At 65.1% G+C, this 15738-nt stretch overlaps 1 protein-coding gene across 12 annotated transcripts; it reads left to right on the forward strand.

The window, feature by feature from the left end:
* The first annotated feature begins 56 nt into the window (after positions 1 to 56).
* Positions 57 to 15601, forward strand: ACAP3 (ArfGAP with coiled-coil, ankyrin repeat and PH domains 3). 12 transcript variants are annotated; one of them, XM_070261149.1, is made up of 24 exons: positions 1674 to 1897; positions 4096 to 4153; positions 4855 to 4974; positions 5192 to 5485; positions 6392 to 6450; positions 7168 to 7351; positions 7841 to 7885; positions 8023 to 8118; positions 8207 to 8281; positions 9446 to 9558; positions 9647 to 9698; positions 9898 to 9998; positions 10070 to 10181; positions 10444 to 10652; positions 10743 to 10812; positions 10933 to 11027; positions 11106 to 11308; positions 11837 to 11944; positions 13074 to 13172; positions 13264 to 13484; positions 13676 to 13785; positions 13874 to 13984; positions 14151 to 14255; positions 14971 to 15601. In XM_070261149.1, the coding sequence occupies exons 1-24, from the start codon at positions 1689 to 1691 to the stop codon at positions 14996 to 14998; spliced, it is 2877 nt and encodes a 958-aa protein (XP_070117250.1). In that variant the 5' UTR covers positions 1674 to 1688; the 3' UTR covers positions 14999 to 15601. The 12 variants fall into 12 exon arrangements, 10 of the variants coding, with proteins under 10 accessions (XP_023491802.1, XP_070117253.1, XP_070117250.1 ...); XM_023636034.2 differs by lacking the exon at positions 1674 to 1897 and adding an exon at positions 57 to 231 and having other exon boundaries at positions 5192 to 5245; positions 14151 to 15601; XM_070261152.1 differs by lacking the exon at positions 1674 to 1897 and adding an exon at positions 64 to 231 and having other exon boundaries at positions 14151 to 15601.
* The last annotated feature ends 137 nt before the right edge of the window (positions 15602 to 15738 follow it).

Here is a 15738-nt window from a genome sequence, read left to right on the forward strand (position 1 = left end):
CGGCGGACTTTGGCGACGCTCCCCGGCGGTGACAGGCGGGGCGGGGCGGCCGCGCGGCGGCCTCATTCCGGGGCGGGCGGGCGCCGAGCGCGGGCGGGCGGGCGCCGAGCGGGCCGGGCCGCCGGGGATGCCGCTCGGGGCGCCGCGGTCCTCGTGCCACTGAGCGCCGCGCGCCGCCGCAGCCATGACGGTGGAGTTCGAGGAGTGCATCAAGGACTCGCCGCGCTTCAGGTGCGCCCGCAGCGCCGCGGCCCTTTGTGGTCGGCGGGGTGGCCGCCCCCTCGGGCCGCCGGGGACGAGCGCGGGACGGGGGCGTCGGGGCCGCCTTTGCAAGGGCGCGGGAGCCGGTGACGGGAGCCGGAGCACTCTCCTGGACAAAGCGCGCAGCGCCGCGGCGCCGGGGCCGGAACAAAAGACGCCCCAGTGCCGGGCACCGCGCGGAGGGCGCGCGTGGGGGCGGGGCGGCGCAGCCCCCTCTCGGTAGAGCGTCCTCCCCTGCTTTGTGTCTGCACCTTCGTGCTGGCCACTGCGCGGGGCTGACACCCCCCAGGCCCTGAGTCCGGCTCCGGCCGGGGTTGTCCGGGTGCGTGGGGCGTCTGTCCTGAAGTCTGTCTTAATCCATGTGCCCAGAGCAGTAATGGGGGGACAGACGTCTGGAGCCGCGTCTAGGGCCTGGGTCTGGCTGCCTGGCAGGGGTGACCTGGGGAGTTGGGCTGAACAGACTTGTGTGAGGTTCTGGGCTGTGCAGTCCCTGGGTTTGTGTTTTTAGTCCTTCTTGGAAGGGCAGGCATGGTCATTCATGTGCAGCACATGTTTCAATGCGTGTACATCTGCCTTCACGTAGCACCCCTGTGTGCCAGGTGCACACATGTGAGCTCTGCTCCTCTGCACCCTGCCTTGAGGTGCCAGACCCTGCATGAATGTGTGGGTGTGTTCCACCCGGTGCTGGGGTGCTTGATGCATACGTGTAGACTAGCGATGGTTGCGTGTGCATGCGTCCCCTCGATGTGGATGCATACACGTACTGTGTGTTCATCGTGCACGTATGAGTTTTGCCACTAAACACACATGTTAGTTTGCGTGTATCCCAGCCCTTGATATACATATCTGTGTACATGTGTGCCCCATATCCACAAGTGCACAAGTCTGTGTGTGCACTGTGCCCCTACATGCATGTACACTTGATTGCACATGAACATGTTTACAGTGCCTCCGTGCACATGTGCATTTGGTCACGCATGTGTGTGCGTGCTAGGTCTCTGGGGGTGTGCCAGCGACAGGGCCTGTGCGTGGGTGTCTCAGTGGGCCTGGGCATCGCTGCTGCCACCCCTGAGTCCCTAGGGCTAGCTCCTTACACAACCACCTCAAAAGGGAGTCAGCAACAAAGGCCTGAGGAGGCTGGGGGTTCAGGGTCAGGGGTCAGCCCAGAGAGTGGCCCCATGCCTTGAGCAGAGGGGCCGTGGGTGGTCCTCTCTGTTCTCCCATCTTCCGTTGCTGACTGATTGAGGGAGGGGGTGTGAACAGCTTGGACACCCACGATCCTGGGCCCCCAGCACTGCCCACTGTGCTCCAGGGCCCAGGGGCAGGGAGGCATAGCTGGGCCCCAGCTGGGGCTCAGTTCTGGCTGAAGCCCCCTAGCCTCGCCCTGGACCCTCACTCAGAAGCCTCATGCTCCTCCTTGCCCTGTCATGTCGTGGGCGCTGGCAGCCTGCTCTCCTCCCGGCCTTTCCTCCTTCACCAGCCTGCTTTGCCTGTGGCGCCCGCAGTGGGAGTGGCGGCTGCCTGGGCTTTGCGTGCCTCCTCCGGCAGGGAGGGGCTGCCCAGGAAAGTGCCAGCCCGGCCTGGGGTGGAAGCTGAGGAGATTCACTCAGACCCTGGATCACAGAGGCCACCCTGGGTGGGTTTGGGGGTTGGGCTGAGATTTGATAGGGGTTTGAGGCTGTCCTGGGGTCCCCCTGTCTGCTCAGCCTCAGGTGCTGGTGAGGATGTAACCTGGACTTCCTGGCAGCCAACCTGGGGCTGCCCGGGTGGGGCCATGCTGGAGGATGTGGTCAGTGATAGGGAGCCAAGTGGCCCCAGCCTTGGGAAGGGACACTCTGCCTGCATGCTCTTGGCTTGGGGAGAGCCCCAGAGCCCCGGGATGCACTTGGCTGGGGGGGGTGGGTCCAGACTCTCCCACACAGGCCTGGGGAGCTGCCCACCCCTCGTGCTTGTGCCCCCTCCCCTGGGTGGGGCTTTAGGCGCTGAGTCATAGCTTCGGTGGGGAGCCAGCCACTCCCTCCTCCCCACCCTCCAAGCTGTGAGGAAATCCTGGAGTAAGGGCAGGAGAGGAGGCTTTGGGTCTTTGGGGCCTCCAGGGGGAGAGCTGAGGGGCATGGGGCCCCCAGGACAGGACTCTGGCTCTTGGCTCTGCTGAGCACCCACCTTGCCCCCATGAGTACATTCGTCAGCATCTGGCACAGCCCGACCCTTGCTGGTTCTTCAGGGACCAGGCCACCCGACCCCCAAGGACAGCAGCTCTCCTGCAGGGCAGTTGGGGTGGCTGGGGCTCCAGGGACCATGTCTCCCTCTGCAGCATTCTCTCCTGGGTGGGTGGTCCTTCCCTGCCCTGGCACCCCAGGGACCATGTCTCCCTCTGCAGCATTCTCTCCTGGGTGGGTGGTCCTTCCCTGCCCTGGCACCCTTGGAGGTAGGGGAGAGGCTACGGCAGCGGTCAGGGTCCCCAGGGTCCGAGCCTCCCACAGTTGGCCATGCTTCAGGCCACACCTCCATGCGGTTCGGGCTGGGCAGCTGAAGGACAGTCCTGGGTGGGCTGCGGGCTATCCTACTGGGGCGTGGACAAATGTCCCCTCTCACCCCTCCCTGCTCAAGAACTCAGAGTTCCCTTGGGGGCTGCTCAAAGAGGAGCTGATGTCCTGCCAGAGAGGACAGTGGGGACCTTCTACCTGGGGCTCTCTTCACAGTTCCTAATTGAGGGCACACTGAGTTATGCCAAATGTGAGGGACTAGGTCCCTCCCCCTAGGCCTGGGAAACCCTGGATCACGCCCCTCCCCCACCGGCCAAGGGGGCAGCAAGGGGCCACTAGAACTGGGCGGCCTCCCCTCTGCCGGCCCTGCCCAAGTCTTGTCCCTGGAGGCCTGGCCTGAGCCCCATCCCCATCGTCCCTCGTCCCCCGGAGGCCAGATGGGCCCAGCTCCCAGCCAGCTGAGTGGGTTGGGGGGTGCGCTGGGATCCTGGCCCTGTTTCCCTATTTCCTGTTCCCGGAGCCTTGGAGGGGGGGGGTGGTCACGTGCCCAATCCATCTGCCTCTGCCTTCCGGGGATTCTCCGGCCAGTGGCTTCTCTGGTGATGTCATATGTTAACTCTTCCATCCCCGAGGCCGCCCCGTTGTCCGTTGTGGTGTTGCCCCAGTGGGAGTGGGCTCCTCTGAGGCCTGACCCACCCCTCCCTCCAGGCAGACTGTGCCGTTTGGTGTTTTGAGGTGGGGAGAGTTGGAGGGCACAGCTCCGCAGCTGTGGGGGTCTCATGGGCTCTGGCTGAGACAAGTCTGCTCTCGGGTCCCATGGGCCCAGGCCCGGATGGGCTGAAGCAGGAGCAGAAGGGTCAGGGGGTGGGGTCCAGGTAGGGTCTGGGGTCAACTCTGAGTCCTAGGGAGGGGTGAGGGCGGGGCCGAGGGCATGGCCAGTGAGGCTTGGCCTGGCCCTGCTGTGCACCTCCCCTGGGGCTCCGGCCCCTCCCTCTGTCCTCAGGGGCTTGTCTGATCTTCTCTCCCTGGGGCCGCGGCAACCAGACCCCAAATGGGGCATCAGAGCCAACTGGGCCTCTTCTTGCCTGGGGTGGTAGTGGGCCTGGGTCTCTGGAATCAGCTGGAGCTGGGTCCCAGTCCTGCCTCTCCTCCCAGGGCAACATCTGCCTCTCCCAGCCTCCATCTCCTGGCTTGTCTGAGGGGCGTGGATGGCAGGTGGGCCCACAGGAGCAAGTAGACATCGGCTGAGCAGCCCCCTCCCACTGAGGACCCCTTTGGGGAGGTGCCTGGGGAGATGAAGGCCCAGCCTAACCTGGTTGGTCTCTAACCACCTCCATTCTAATTGCAGGGCGACTCTCGACGAGGTGGAAACAGATGTGGTTGAGATCGAGGCCAAGTTGGACAAGGTAAGAGGCAGGGCCAGGTATGCCCGGAGGGTCCTGCTCTGCCCCTGCTTCACTCACATTTCATGCAGTCATCCATGTGTGCACGTGAGCCTGCGTGCGTCACACATGGGCGTGCTGCCTGCACATACCAGGCACAGGACGCGGGTCTGTCCCTCGTTTGTCCCAGCTGTGGCCTGCCCTACCTGTTCTGGGTGCACATGCTGCATGCACACGTGTGTCTGCCCTGGGTCTCCTCACATGCATGGGGGTGGGCCGTGGAGAGTCCCCTCTGCTGTCTTTAGGGTGGGGACAGCTGCTGTGCTTCTGAGTATCTGGGTTGGGGTCCAAGGGCAGGAGCAGGTCAGGGGAGGAGGGGACAAGCTTCAAAGCCAGAGGGAGGAAGGAGGGGCAGGGTCCCTGAGCCCCCTCACTGGCTGTTTCTGCTGACCGTTGGCCAGGACCATGCACCGATCCCACCCCTGGGTTCCCTGCTGGGGCTTCCCCGTCGTGCTCCAACCTCCTGCTCTGGAGGGAGCCAAGGTCCAGGTGGTGCCACGCTGTCCTCCCAGCGCCAGGCAGTTTTGGGAGGGTGGGCGGGCAGGGGCAGCCCCTCCCCAGCCCAGGGCTGCTCAGGTACAGCTGTGGCCTGGACTCTTGGCAGTGGTAAAGGCTGGTGCTTGCAGGTGACGTGGTGAGTGTTGCTCCCTCTGTCCTGTCCACAGCTGGTCAAGCTGTGCAGCGGCATGATCGAGGCCGGCAAGGCCTATGTCACAACCAACAGGCTCTTCGTGAGCGGCGTCCGTGACCTGTCCCAGCAGTGCCAGGGTGACACCGTCATCTCGGTGAGGGGGGCAGATGACCTCTGACCTCTGATCTCTAGTCAGGGGCAGGCACGGGCTGGCAGCCCCTCAAGGGTGCCCAGGCCCTGGGAGCAGGTGGGCGTCTGCACTGGGTTACAGGGGCAGCTCTGTGGCCTGTGGGCAGGGAGGTACTGGGCACTTAGGGGGCATGGCTGTCCCATCTGAGTGAGGGGCCTCCCCCCAACCTGCTTCCCCCCAGGAATGTCTGCAGAGGTTTGGAGACAGCCTGCAGGAGATGGTCAACTACCACATGGTAAGCCCAGACCGGGGTGGAGGCCTGTCCAAGGGCACGTCCATCCAGCTTCCTCATCGCTGTCATCCCATCCCAGGCAGCGCCCCCACTGGCTCCCCGCAGGCCCCGCCCAGCCTGGAATGCTCTCGCTGGGCTGGCTCAGAGGGAGCTGAGCTGGCTGGCGGCTACGGGAGGAGGCCACGTTTCTGCTCCTTGGTCTGTGGGGGTGGGGCCATCACTGAGGTGTTCTGCTGTGTCCAGGTGAGGGCCAGACAATGAGAAGGTCCTTGGATCCTGGGGATGGGAGGAGGTAACACAACCCAGGGCTGCAGGCAGTGGGGTCTCGAGGTGGGGGAGGCCTTAGAGGTTCATCCAGGGCCCCCTAACTGGGCAGGGCTTTCCAGCCAGGTGCCAGGTGGCGGGAGCATCTCCCAGGCTGACCCCACAGCCCTTGGATGACTCCTGACCTCACTGCTGCCTGGGCTGGGCTGGGTCACCTCGAGCCCCTCGGGGGCCCCCAGCACAGACACACAGAACAGGGACCAAGGCACACGTAGGGGGGTCAGACCGTGGCCTGGGAAACAGAGCCTCAGACTAAACAAGGGGCCCCACCCCGCAGGGGAAGTTCAGAAATAAACCCGCTCAGGACAGGTCGTCCTGCCCTTCTGCCTGTCTATCTGCTCCTGGCTAGGGCCCAGCCCTACCCCCGGGTGAGAGGATCTGATTCTGGGTCCAGTCAGTGCTGTGGGGAGGCCCCTCCAGCTCCTGACAACCACTGCACCCCCTCCCCAGGCCAGGTCCCTCAGGAGCTCTGGGCTCTGACCTATCTTTCCACTGCAGGGCTGGTCATCTTCAAGGTGACCTCTCAGGGCCAGGAGGCAGTGGGTGTCGCTTGGTGCCCTATGGGCCAGCATGAGGTGTGGCTGTAGGAGGGGCCATCTGGGACACCTGGGCCTTTTGTCTGGCCGAGAGCCAGGTGGGGGAGACAGGCAGGTGATCACAGCTGTCGCCTCTGGGTGCCAGCCCAGGCCTGGGGGCCGTACCCACTCCCCTGGCTCTACTGGAGTGACCAGCTGGGTCCCAAGCAAGCTGAGCGGGGCTTTCCCTGGTTCTCACCTGGGGGATAGGGGCCGGACCCCAACACCCCCACCCTCCCTCGGCCCCCAGATCCTGTTTGACCAGGCCCAGAGGTCCGTTCGGCAGCAGCTCCACAATTTCATCAAAGAGTGAGTGACCCCATGACCCTCAGACCCCCGGGGGAGGCCTGGCCTCTCCTGTCTCTGGGAGGGGTCAGCAGTGACACCTGTGCAGGAGTAGGGAGCAGACGCAACTATGCTTGAACTGGGGAGGATTCTAGAGCTGAGGCCTCCAGGCTCAGGGAGGGGGCGCTCAGCAAGGGCAAGGCTGAGAGGTGGGACGTGGCTGGGGCTGAGGAAACAGCGTGCCTGAAGGGCAGGGCAGGGATCAGGGAGCACTGAGGGCAGCCAGCAGGGCCTCAGGCCAGGGGTGCGGGCCAGACCATGAAGGGACTTAGGGTCATGGTGGGAGGAGGTGGGGCTGGACCGGGGTCTGAGCTTGGCGCCTGCATGTGCAGTTGAGGTGTGTCGGGATCCCCGAGTGGAGATGTCGAGTTGAGTTGGGTATGTGAGTCTGGAGTCTGGGGCAAGGCTAGGGGTCGCTCCAGGCTGCAGCGAACCTGGGAGTAAGGTAGTGGAGGGTGAGGGGGAGGCCTTGAGCCAGGGGAAGGGGCCTGGCTGGAGGGGGAGGGAGATGAAGCGAAGTGGGGACAAGAGGGATGGTTGCAGGGGCAGCAGGGCTGGGACAGGGAGGCCCTGCCTGGGAGCACAGAGAGTGGCTGGGAACAGAGGGAGGGTGTCTCGTGCAGGTGGGAGACCCCATGCGCACCCCTTCTCAGACTCTGACCTAACGCCCACCGGCCGCAGGGATGTGCGGAAGTTCAAGGAGACTAAGAAGCAGTTTGACAAAGTGCGAGAGGACATGGAGCTGTCCCTGGTGAGGAATGCCCAGGCCCCGCGGCACCGGCCCCATGAGGTGGAGGAGGCCACGGGCGCCCTGACCCTCACCCGGAAGTGCTTCCGCCACCTGGCACTGGACTACGTGCTCCAGGTCAGCCACTGGGCATGGAGTGGTCGTGTCCCGGAGGCGGGCGGGAGCTGTTCCTGTGTTCCTGCAGACAGATGGAGCTGGCATCTCTAGGGGCCCCTCTGGCTCGAGAAAACCCGAGATGCCAGATCTTGGGAAGGGACGTGGGGGAGGTGCCCAGGCAAAGGCCCAGAGGTGGAGGTGGGCTGCGCACAAGGCCAAGGCTGGGGCTGTAGGCTGCAGGGGGTGGAGGCCTCAAAGACCTTGCTGAGGAAGGGCTTGGAGGGACCTGGAGCAGGGGTGAGAATTCCTGGCTTTGCCTATGGGAGGGACCCTGTCTTGACATGGGAAAGGACTCTGGGACCATGGGAGGGTGGGGCTGGCACAAGTGCAGGGAGCTGAAGACAAGCTGGGAGTCTCAGGGTACCACAAGCAGCCTGAGGGGATGCTGTGGCAAGGTACAAGCGTGGGTGCCTCAGCCCCGACACGCTCACCTGTTCACCCCCCCGGCAGATCAACGTCCTCCAGGCCAAGAAGAAGTTTGAGATCTTGGATTCTGTGAGTGCGTGGTGAGGGGCGGGCCAGGGGCTTGCCCTTGCATCCAGGTGTGTGCGGTGGGCATGCTGGGTGTGGGTGCACATGTGGGGCCCTGCCACTGCTGCTGAGCGCCGGGCCTCCCATGCCCCCCACTGCAGATGCTGACCTTCATGCATGCCCAGCACAGCTTTTTCCAGCAGGGCTACAGCCTGCTGCACCAGCTGGACCCCTACATGAAGAAGCTGGCTACCGAGGTGCGTCTGCAGGGAGGGTGGGGCTGGGCTGGGGGTTGGGCTGGGGGGTGGGAGGGTCACCTCCTTCCGTGACGCCCCTTCCCCACAGCTGGACCAGTTGGTGATTGACTCAGCAGTGGAAAAGCGTGAGATGGAACGCAAGCATGCCGCCATACAGCAGCGGGTGAGGCCCTACAGCCCCTGGCCTCCCTGCACGGAGGGGACCCCAAGAGGCCACCACCCCTCGGCCCCTCTCCATGCCGCTGACCTGGGAGCCCATCTGCGCGTACATTCCCTCTCTTCTTCTGGGCCCACCCCCACGTAGGGGCTGACAGGGCTTCTCTTTGGGATGTGCAGTCAGAGGTGGAATGGGAGGGGTGGCCCTACTCTCAGGGCTGGGTGGGCAGAGGGGCCAGCCCCCTCAGCGCACAGATGCCAGGGCTACAGCCAGGATCCGGGGTCTCCTTCCTTCGAGGCCAGTGGTGGCCTGTGGGGCTTCAGTCACTGGCTCCTACTGGAGCTTCCTTGCTCAACCGCCAGACAGCTGCCTCCGCACTGCCCAGAGCAGAGGTTGGCTGCAGGCGGGAGTTGCTATTTCAGGACCACAGGGAGCCTGGCGGGGTGGGGGGCAGGGCCTTCACTCACTGGCTCTCTCTCCCTCCTTCCACCTATCCCTGCTTGGCTCCTCAAGACGCTGCTGCAGGTGAGGAGGTGTCCACCCTGGGGAAGGGGGGTAGGGGGGAGGACCAGGAGCCCGGACCTCTGCCCTCCCCCACCCCGAGGCACTTCAGCACCAAGGACACCTCCCGCCAGCCTCAGAGCTCCCCAGGCACCTGTGCCTTATTCCTTGTAAGCCGCGGCTGGCACCAGCAGGACCTGGGCTGAGCCGGGACTGCGTCCCCCATGGGAGTGGCAGCAGCTGTCCCTTCCTGCCCCCACTCATCCAGGGGAGCAGGTGGCTGGGCCTCCTCTCCTACCGCCCGACACACAGGACAACACTCAGTGTCTCCCCGGCCCGCGTGAATGGAGCTCTGTCAGGCCGCGGAGCAGGCCCAGCTGGCGACATGAATGGGGGACTCAGGATGGGCGGAGGCAGTTTCCTTCCTGATCCCAAAGCCTGCTGTCCCTCCAAGCCTGGGGGTGGGGGCTGGAGCTCTCAGGGCCCCAGCTGTGATGTGAGGTGTCTGCCCCCAAGGGGGTTCGGAGCAGGTGCCTTGCTCGGGTCAGGAAGTAGCTGTGAAGAGCAGCGCCCCCCCTCGACCTTGGCTCTGGGGGAACCTGGGAGGGTGGCTGTGTCCTCACAGCCGGGGGTGGGTGCTCACTGCACCCGGGCTCCCACCGCCCCCAGGACTTCTCCTATGATGAGCCCAAAGCAGAGTTTGATGTGGACGCGCCCAGTGGTGTGGTGATGGAAGGCTACCTCTTCAAGAGGGCCAGCAACGCCTTCAAGACGTGGAACCGGTGAGGGAGGGGCCTTCCTCTGGGGCTTGTGGGGCAGCCATGGGGGCTGGCCCTGCCTGACCCCCTCCTGGCCTGTCCACCTGCCCAGGCGCTGGTTCTCCATCCAGAACAGCCAGCTGGTCTACCAGAAGAAGCTCAAGGTGTGCTGCTGGGGCCAGGACCCTGGGGTGGCTGCTCAGTGGGTGTCGCACAGGCTGAGGACACTGACGGGCACCAAAGCCTGAGTGGTCATCAGACAGACCCCTTGGGTCTCAGACAGTCTGTGTCTCTAAAGCGGCACGATAAATGGGTGGTCAGGGCTGGGCGCTGACCGTGAGGGCCACGGTGTGCCGCCCACAGGATGTGTTGACCGTGGTGGTGGATGACCTCCGCCTGTGCTCCGTGAAGCCATGTGAGGACATTGAGCGGAGGTTCTGCTTTGAGGTCGTGTCACCCACCAAGTGAGGAGGCCCAGCCCGGGGTGGGTGGGGGAGGGTGCCCCGCCACCCAGCCTGATGGCCCCTCCCCCCAGGAGCTGCATGCTGCAGGCTGACTCCGAGAAGCTGCGGCAGGCCTGGGTCCACGCCGTGCAGGCCAGCATCGCCTCAGCCTACCGGGAGAGCCCAGACAGCTGCTACAGTGAGGTGTGGCCCTCCTAGCACCCTCCACATGCATGCACGTGCCTGGGTGCCACAGGGAGATGGCCTCTGCAGTCTGCATGCAAGCGTGCGCGTGCAGTGTCAGCATGTGTGTGTGAACTCTGTGTGTGTGCACACACGTGTGTAAAGGCTTGTGCTTCGGGGCCCTAGCCTGTGCTGGCATCTCTGGCTGGGGAGGAAGAGGGGCTCCTGGGGAAACTGAGCCTGGAGCTCCTGTAGGGCTGAGTGCCCCTCACACCATCCCCAGAGGCTGGACCGCACGGCATCCCCATCCACGAGCAGCATTGACTCAGCCACGGACTCCCGGGAGCGCAGCGTCAAGGGCGAGAGCGTGCTGCAGCGTGTGCAGAATGTGGCTGGCAACAGCCAGTGCAGCGACTGCGGCCAGCCAGACCCCCGCTGGGCCAGCATCAATCTGGGGGTGCTGCTCTGCATCGAGTGCTCAGGCATCCACAGGTGGCCCACTGGGTGGGCCGGAGCGGGTGCTGGGGCGGGGCTGCGCCTTGACACCTACCCTGACTCATGCCTGCCCCCTCTGCCGTCCAGGAGCTTAGGTGTCCACTGCTCCAAGGTGCGGTCCCTGACTTTGGACTCATGGGAGCCAGAGCTGCTGAAGGTGCGTGTGGGATGGTTGCAGGCCATCAGGCCGCTGGTGGGCGAGTTGGGGGCAGGAACCCGTCTGCAAGCTTGGGGGTTGTGAGCTGAGTTGATGCCTGCACTCCCTGTTCCCTGCTAGCTGATGTGCGAACTTGGAAACAGCACCATGAACCACATCTATGAGGCCCAGTGCGAGGGGCTGGGCAGCAGGAAGCCCACGGCCAGCAGCCCCAGGTGAGGTGGGGGGCAGCCTGGACAGGGCCCGGGGAGCCCCAGCCCGCGCGTGCAGCCTCATGTGTGCCCCTGGTCCAGACAGGACAAGGAGGCCTGGATCAAGGACAAATATGTCGAAAAGAAGTTTCTGCGGAAGCCACCCTCAGCACCAGCCCGGGAGGCCCCCCGGCGCTGGCGGGCGCAGAAGTGCCAGCGCCACCACAGCTCTCCCCGCGCCCCCACTGCCCGCCGCAAGATCCGGCTGGAGCCTATCTTGCCCTCCGTGGCTGCTCTGTCCTCAGGTGGGAGAGCTGTCTGCACGCTGCACCCTCGGCCACATAGCTGGGCAGGGGTAGGGAGAGGGCTGTAGCGGGGGATGAGCCACAAACCCTGGGCCCCTGGGAGGTCAAGAGAGGTGGGACAAGAGGAAAGGAGCAGGGGCTCACAGAGGCTCAACTCCCAGCATGACCTGGGGTCCCCCCTCCCGTAGCCTTAGTCCCCCGTCCCTGCAGCAGGCACTGTGGAGCGGCCCCCTCCCCTGACCTTAGTCCCCCACCCCCTGCAGCAGGCTCTGTGGAGGAGTCCCCTCCCCTGACCTTAGTCCCCCACCCCCTGCAGCAGGCGCTGTGGAGCGGCCCCCTCCCCTGACCTTAGTCCCCCACCCCCTGCAGCAGGCACTGTGGAGCAGTCCCCTCCCCTAACCTTAGTCCCCCACCCCCTGCAGCAGGCACTGTGGAGCAGTCCCCTCCCCTGACCTTAGTCCCCCACCCCCTGCAGCAGGCGCTGTGGAGCGGCCCCCTCCCCTGACCTTAGTCCCCCACCCCCTGCAGCAGGCACTGTGGAGCGCAGGTTCCGCAGGGATTCCCTCTTCTGCCCGGATGAGCTGGACTCCCTCTTCTCCTACTTTGATGCAGGGGCTGCGGCGGCCGGTCCACGCAGTAAGTGCTCCAAGGGCCCCAACCCCCTCTGTCCATCCCCTAGCCCAGCCAGGGCAGCAGAGCGTGGGCCAGGCACGGCTCACCCGGAGGGTGGACGAGTGTGGACAGCCTTGGCCACTTGCTCAGGGACTGGGGGGACAGGCATCCCTTGCAGGAGGGACTGGGCTGGGGGTGAGGAGAACTTGGGGGTCCAGCAGGGCTAAGGCTGGGACAGTTTCTCGAGGGGCTGGGGTAACTTGCCCACTCACTGGGAGACCAAGGCCATGACCGTCAACAGTGATGTGGGTGAATGTGCGTGTGCTTTGTGCACATAGGAGTATGTGTGTGAGTGTGATCGTGCACATGGGTGTAAATGTGTGAGGGAACGTGCATACAGCTGTACATGTATGGGGGGTGTGTGCTGAGGGCCCCGTGTGTGTATGCGTGTGTGTGCTGGGGGCCTGGACAGCTGTGTGCTGGAGCCAGCTCCTGAGAGATAATTGTAGGCATCTTGCCCAACCCCTCTTGGAGTTGAGGGGCAGATGCTACCAGTCAGGACTCTCCTCTGAAGGCTGCCTGTTAACGGTTCACACCACCCATCAGCCTGGGGCACACGCTGAGCCTTCCTGGGCAGTGTGGGCAGAAGCCATGGACCAGGGCCAAGAACTGGCAGGGCTAATGGGGGTGACAGGGGGGTGACCACGGGCAGCAGAGGGCGCTGTCTCACTGTCCCTAAGCCTGGGGCTCTTCTACTCGCTCTGCTGGGTGAGCTGGGCCAGAGTTCACTCCTGCTGCCTGGGGCCAGTGTCTTCAGGGCTTGGCAAGGACCCCATGGCTGCGCAGTGACCTCCCAGCATGGCCTGGCCACAGTCAGGGCTGAATGCTGCCAACTGCCCATCCTACTAGGGCTGACCGGCCAGAGGGTGGGCCTCCATGTGGGACAGTGCTTCTGGGGGACTACTGTGGCCCTTTGAGCTCTTACTAGGTTTCCCCCCGCCACTTGCATCCTGGGCAGGGCCCCCCAGACCTCCTGGTAAGGGCTGCTTCTGCCCGGGGCATCCCTGGAGAATGAGTTGGGGTCCGACCTTTCCCCAGGGCTCTGGGAGGAGTCAGGGACACTCAGGACCCCCTCTTCCCACCAACTCCGCAGGTCTGAGCAGCGACAGCGGCTTAGGGGGCAGCTCGGACGGCAGCTCAGACGTCCTGGCCTTCGGCGCGGGCTCTGTGGTGGACAGTGTCACTGAGGAGGGTGGGTGCATGCCCCCCCATCGCTGCAGCTGCGCCCCCGCTCCGCTGCCCCCGGCCCAGGTCGCAGCCCCTGACCACCCCTCTCCCCGCAGAGGGTGCAGAGTCAGAAGAGTCCAGCGGTGAGGCAGACGGGGAGTCCGAGGCCTGGGGCCTGGCAGATGTGCGCGAGCTGCACCCTGGGCTCCTAGCACACCGCGCAGCGCGCACACGTGACCTGCCCGCGCTGGCCGCGGCACTGGCCCACGGGGCCGAGGTCAACTGGGCCGACTCGGAGGACGAGGGCAAGACGCCGTTGGTGCAAGCCGTACTAGGGGTGAGCGGGCACGGGGCTGCGCGGGACGCAGGCACACTTGACGCTGCATCTGCAGAGCCCGCTCTTTGGGGTGCGCACACCAGGGCCCCTTGTCCTCTACTGGAGACTAGGCCCTGTCCCGTCTCGGGGTGCCCACGGGCCCTGCAAGGGGCCATTTTCCGGGCTCAGTCTGAACCACCCTGGATCTCCAGGGCTCCCTGATCGTCTGTGAATTCCTCCTGCAAAATGGAGCGGACGTGAACCAAAGAGACAGCCGGGGCCGGGCGCCCCTGCACCATGCCACGCTCCTGGGCCGCACCGGGTGAGTCGCGGTACCCCTCCACTGCAGGCCGGGGTCCTCCCTCTCACCCACCTCCCCGCTCGCCCCGATGCATCCCCTTCGCCCTTAGCCAGGTCTGCCTGTTCCTGAAGCGTGGGGCCGACCAGCATGCCTTGGACCATGAACAGCAGGACCCACTGAGTATCGCGGTCCAGGAGGCGAATGCGGACATCGTCACACTGTGAGTGTGGGTGGGGGTGTCATGGGTGGTGGAGGGATGCTGGGAGGGCACGGGGATGCAGGGGGTTGGTTCGGGGGCAGCAGGGGTGTCATGGGGTGGCAGGGATGTCACAGGGGGCAGGGGTGTCACAGGGGGGCGGGAGCACCTCACACTGCGCCTCCCCCAGGCTGCGTCTGGCGCGCATGGCTGAGGAGATGCGTGAGGCCGAGGCGCCCCCGGGCCAGCCAGGCCCCCTGGCGGGCAGCAGCCCCACAGAACTCCAGTATCGCAGGTGCATCCAGGAGTTCATCAGCCTCCATCTGGAGGAGAGCTAGGCGGGGGGGCCGGGCACCCGCGGATGCGGCTGGGGATCCCCGCCCAGCCCCTCTGCCCTGCCTGGCCACCACAGCCCTGCTTGGACTACCATGGGCCCGTTTCCCGAGAGCCGCCTGTCAGGTGCTCCTGGAGCCCCTGCTGCCTGTCCACCCTCCTCGGAGCTGCCAGACCCAGGGCCAAGAGAGGGCCTCCAGCACTATCTTCTCAACCCCACATTTCCCCTGGGGATGGCACCTCCCACCCCATATCTTCAGGCTACCCCTTCCTTGGGGGGCCTAGGTTGCTCGTGTCACAAACTTCTCTCAAGGTCCCATGTCACCTCATGCCCCTCTGTCCCCGGGGCCTGTGTCACTTTGTGCCCCTCTCTGGCCTCAGGGCCTGTGTCACCTCGTGCTCCCACCTTTACTGCCCCAGAACACAGACCTGCTAGTTGGGTCCTTCCTACATCCCCAGAGCCCCCACTAGGCCCTGGGGCTGGTGGCTGGCCATCCAGGGAATCAACCCGTGTACCTCACTTAGTGACCCCAGCATCCGGGCTGGGCTTCTTGGGTGCTGGTGGGGGGCTCTGGCCTGGGGCCTCAGCCCTGGCTGGACGCAGGCGTCCGAGGCCATGTGGCTGGCCACACAGGCCCCTGTCTGGGCAGCCCCAGACCTGTCCCTGCCTCCTCCAGAAGTACGTGGCCCAGAGTCGGTGCATAAAGGACTTTGGCACTTTCTACCCCTGCATCCGATGTTCTTTGTCACCGAGTGAGTGGATTTTCTACGACGACCTCATTCTCACTTTGTCTCATGTCCTTTCTCTGTGGACTCCCGAGGACCACCTTGACCCTGGCTCTGCCTGCTGCAGGGGGAGGCCCCTATAGCCCTGCCCTGCCCCTATAGCCCTGCCCTGCCCCCTCGCCAGCCTCACACCTTGGCGGGGCTGTCAGATGGGTCCAGGGGTCCCTCAGCTCCCTCCCCAGGGCCCGTTGATGCCTTCTGCGTTCCTCTTTCCTGGAGCCCAGGGGCAGGGCTGGACCTGTCCCCAACTTGGGCCCCTGGTCAGGCTAAGGCCAGTTGGCTGGTCACTATGCAAAGGCTGCCCAGGGAGGCTCCAGGCGCAGCAGGGTGGGCACTGGCCGGCCCCGCTCCCTTGCCTGCTGGCTGTAACCCCTAAAGAGCAGAGTAACTCCTCGTCTCTCCCTGCTTGAGCTCTGTCCCCAGCTCCCATTCCCCTGCCTGCGTCAGGGCCTCATGCCTGGGCCTCGGGCTGGCAGGACCGCCCCTGCTCCAGTTCATGGTAATAAACTGCTTGCACCTGCAGCCTGTCATTGGCTCTCCCGCCTCACTCTGCTCTGTCTCGGCTGGGGAGGGGTGGCTCTGCATTCCCTGTCTTCCCCGAGGGGTGGCCCTGAGTGGGGTAGCACCGCTGCCCGAAAAGATGCCACCAGCAAGGATGC

This window comes from Equus caballus, chromosome 2 (assembly GCF_041296265.1).
Source record: "Equus caballus isolate H_3958 breed thoroughbred chromosome 2, TB-T2T, whole genome shotgun sequence".
Classification (NCBI taxonomy): Eukaryota; Metazoa; Chordata; class Mammalia; order Perissodactyla; family Equidae; genus Equus; species Equus caballus.

Coding starts and splice junctions, on each gene's coding strand:
- ACAP3 (XM_070261148.1), top strand. CDS start 1,689: ATGTCGTGGGCGCTGGCAGCCTGCTCTCCTCCCGGCCTTTCCTCCTTC. Junction 9,699..9,897: donor TCTACCAGAAGAAGCTCAAG/GTGTGCTGCTGG, acceptor TGCCGCCCACAG/GATGTGTTGACCGTGGTGGT. Junction 11,028..11,105: donor CCCACGGCCAGCAGCCCCAG/GTGAGGTGGGGG, acceptor CCCCTGGTCCAG/ACAGGACAAGGAGGCCTGGA.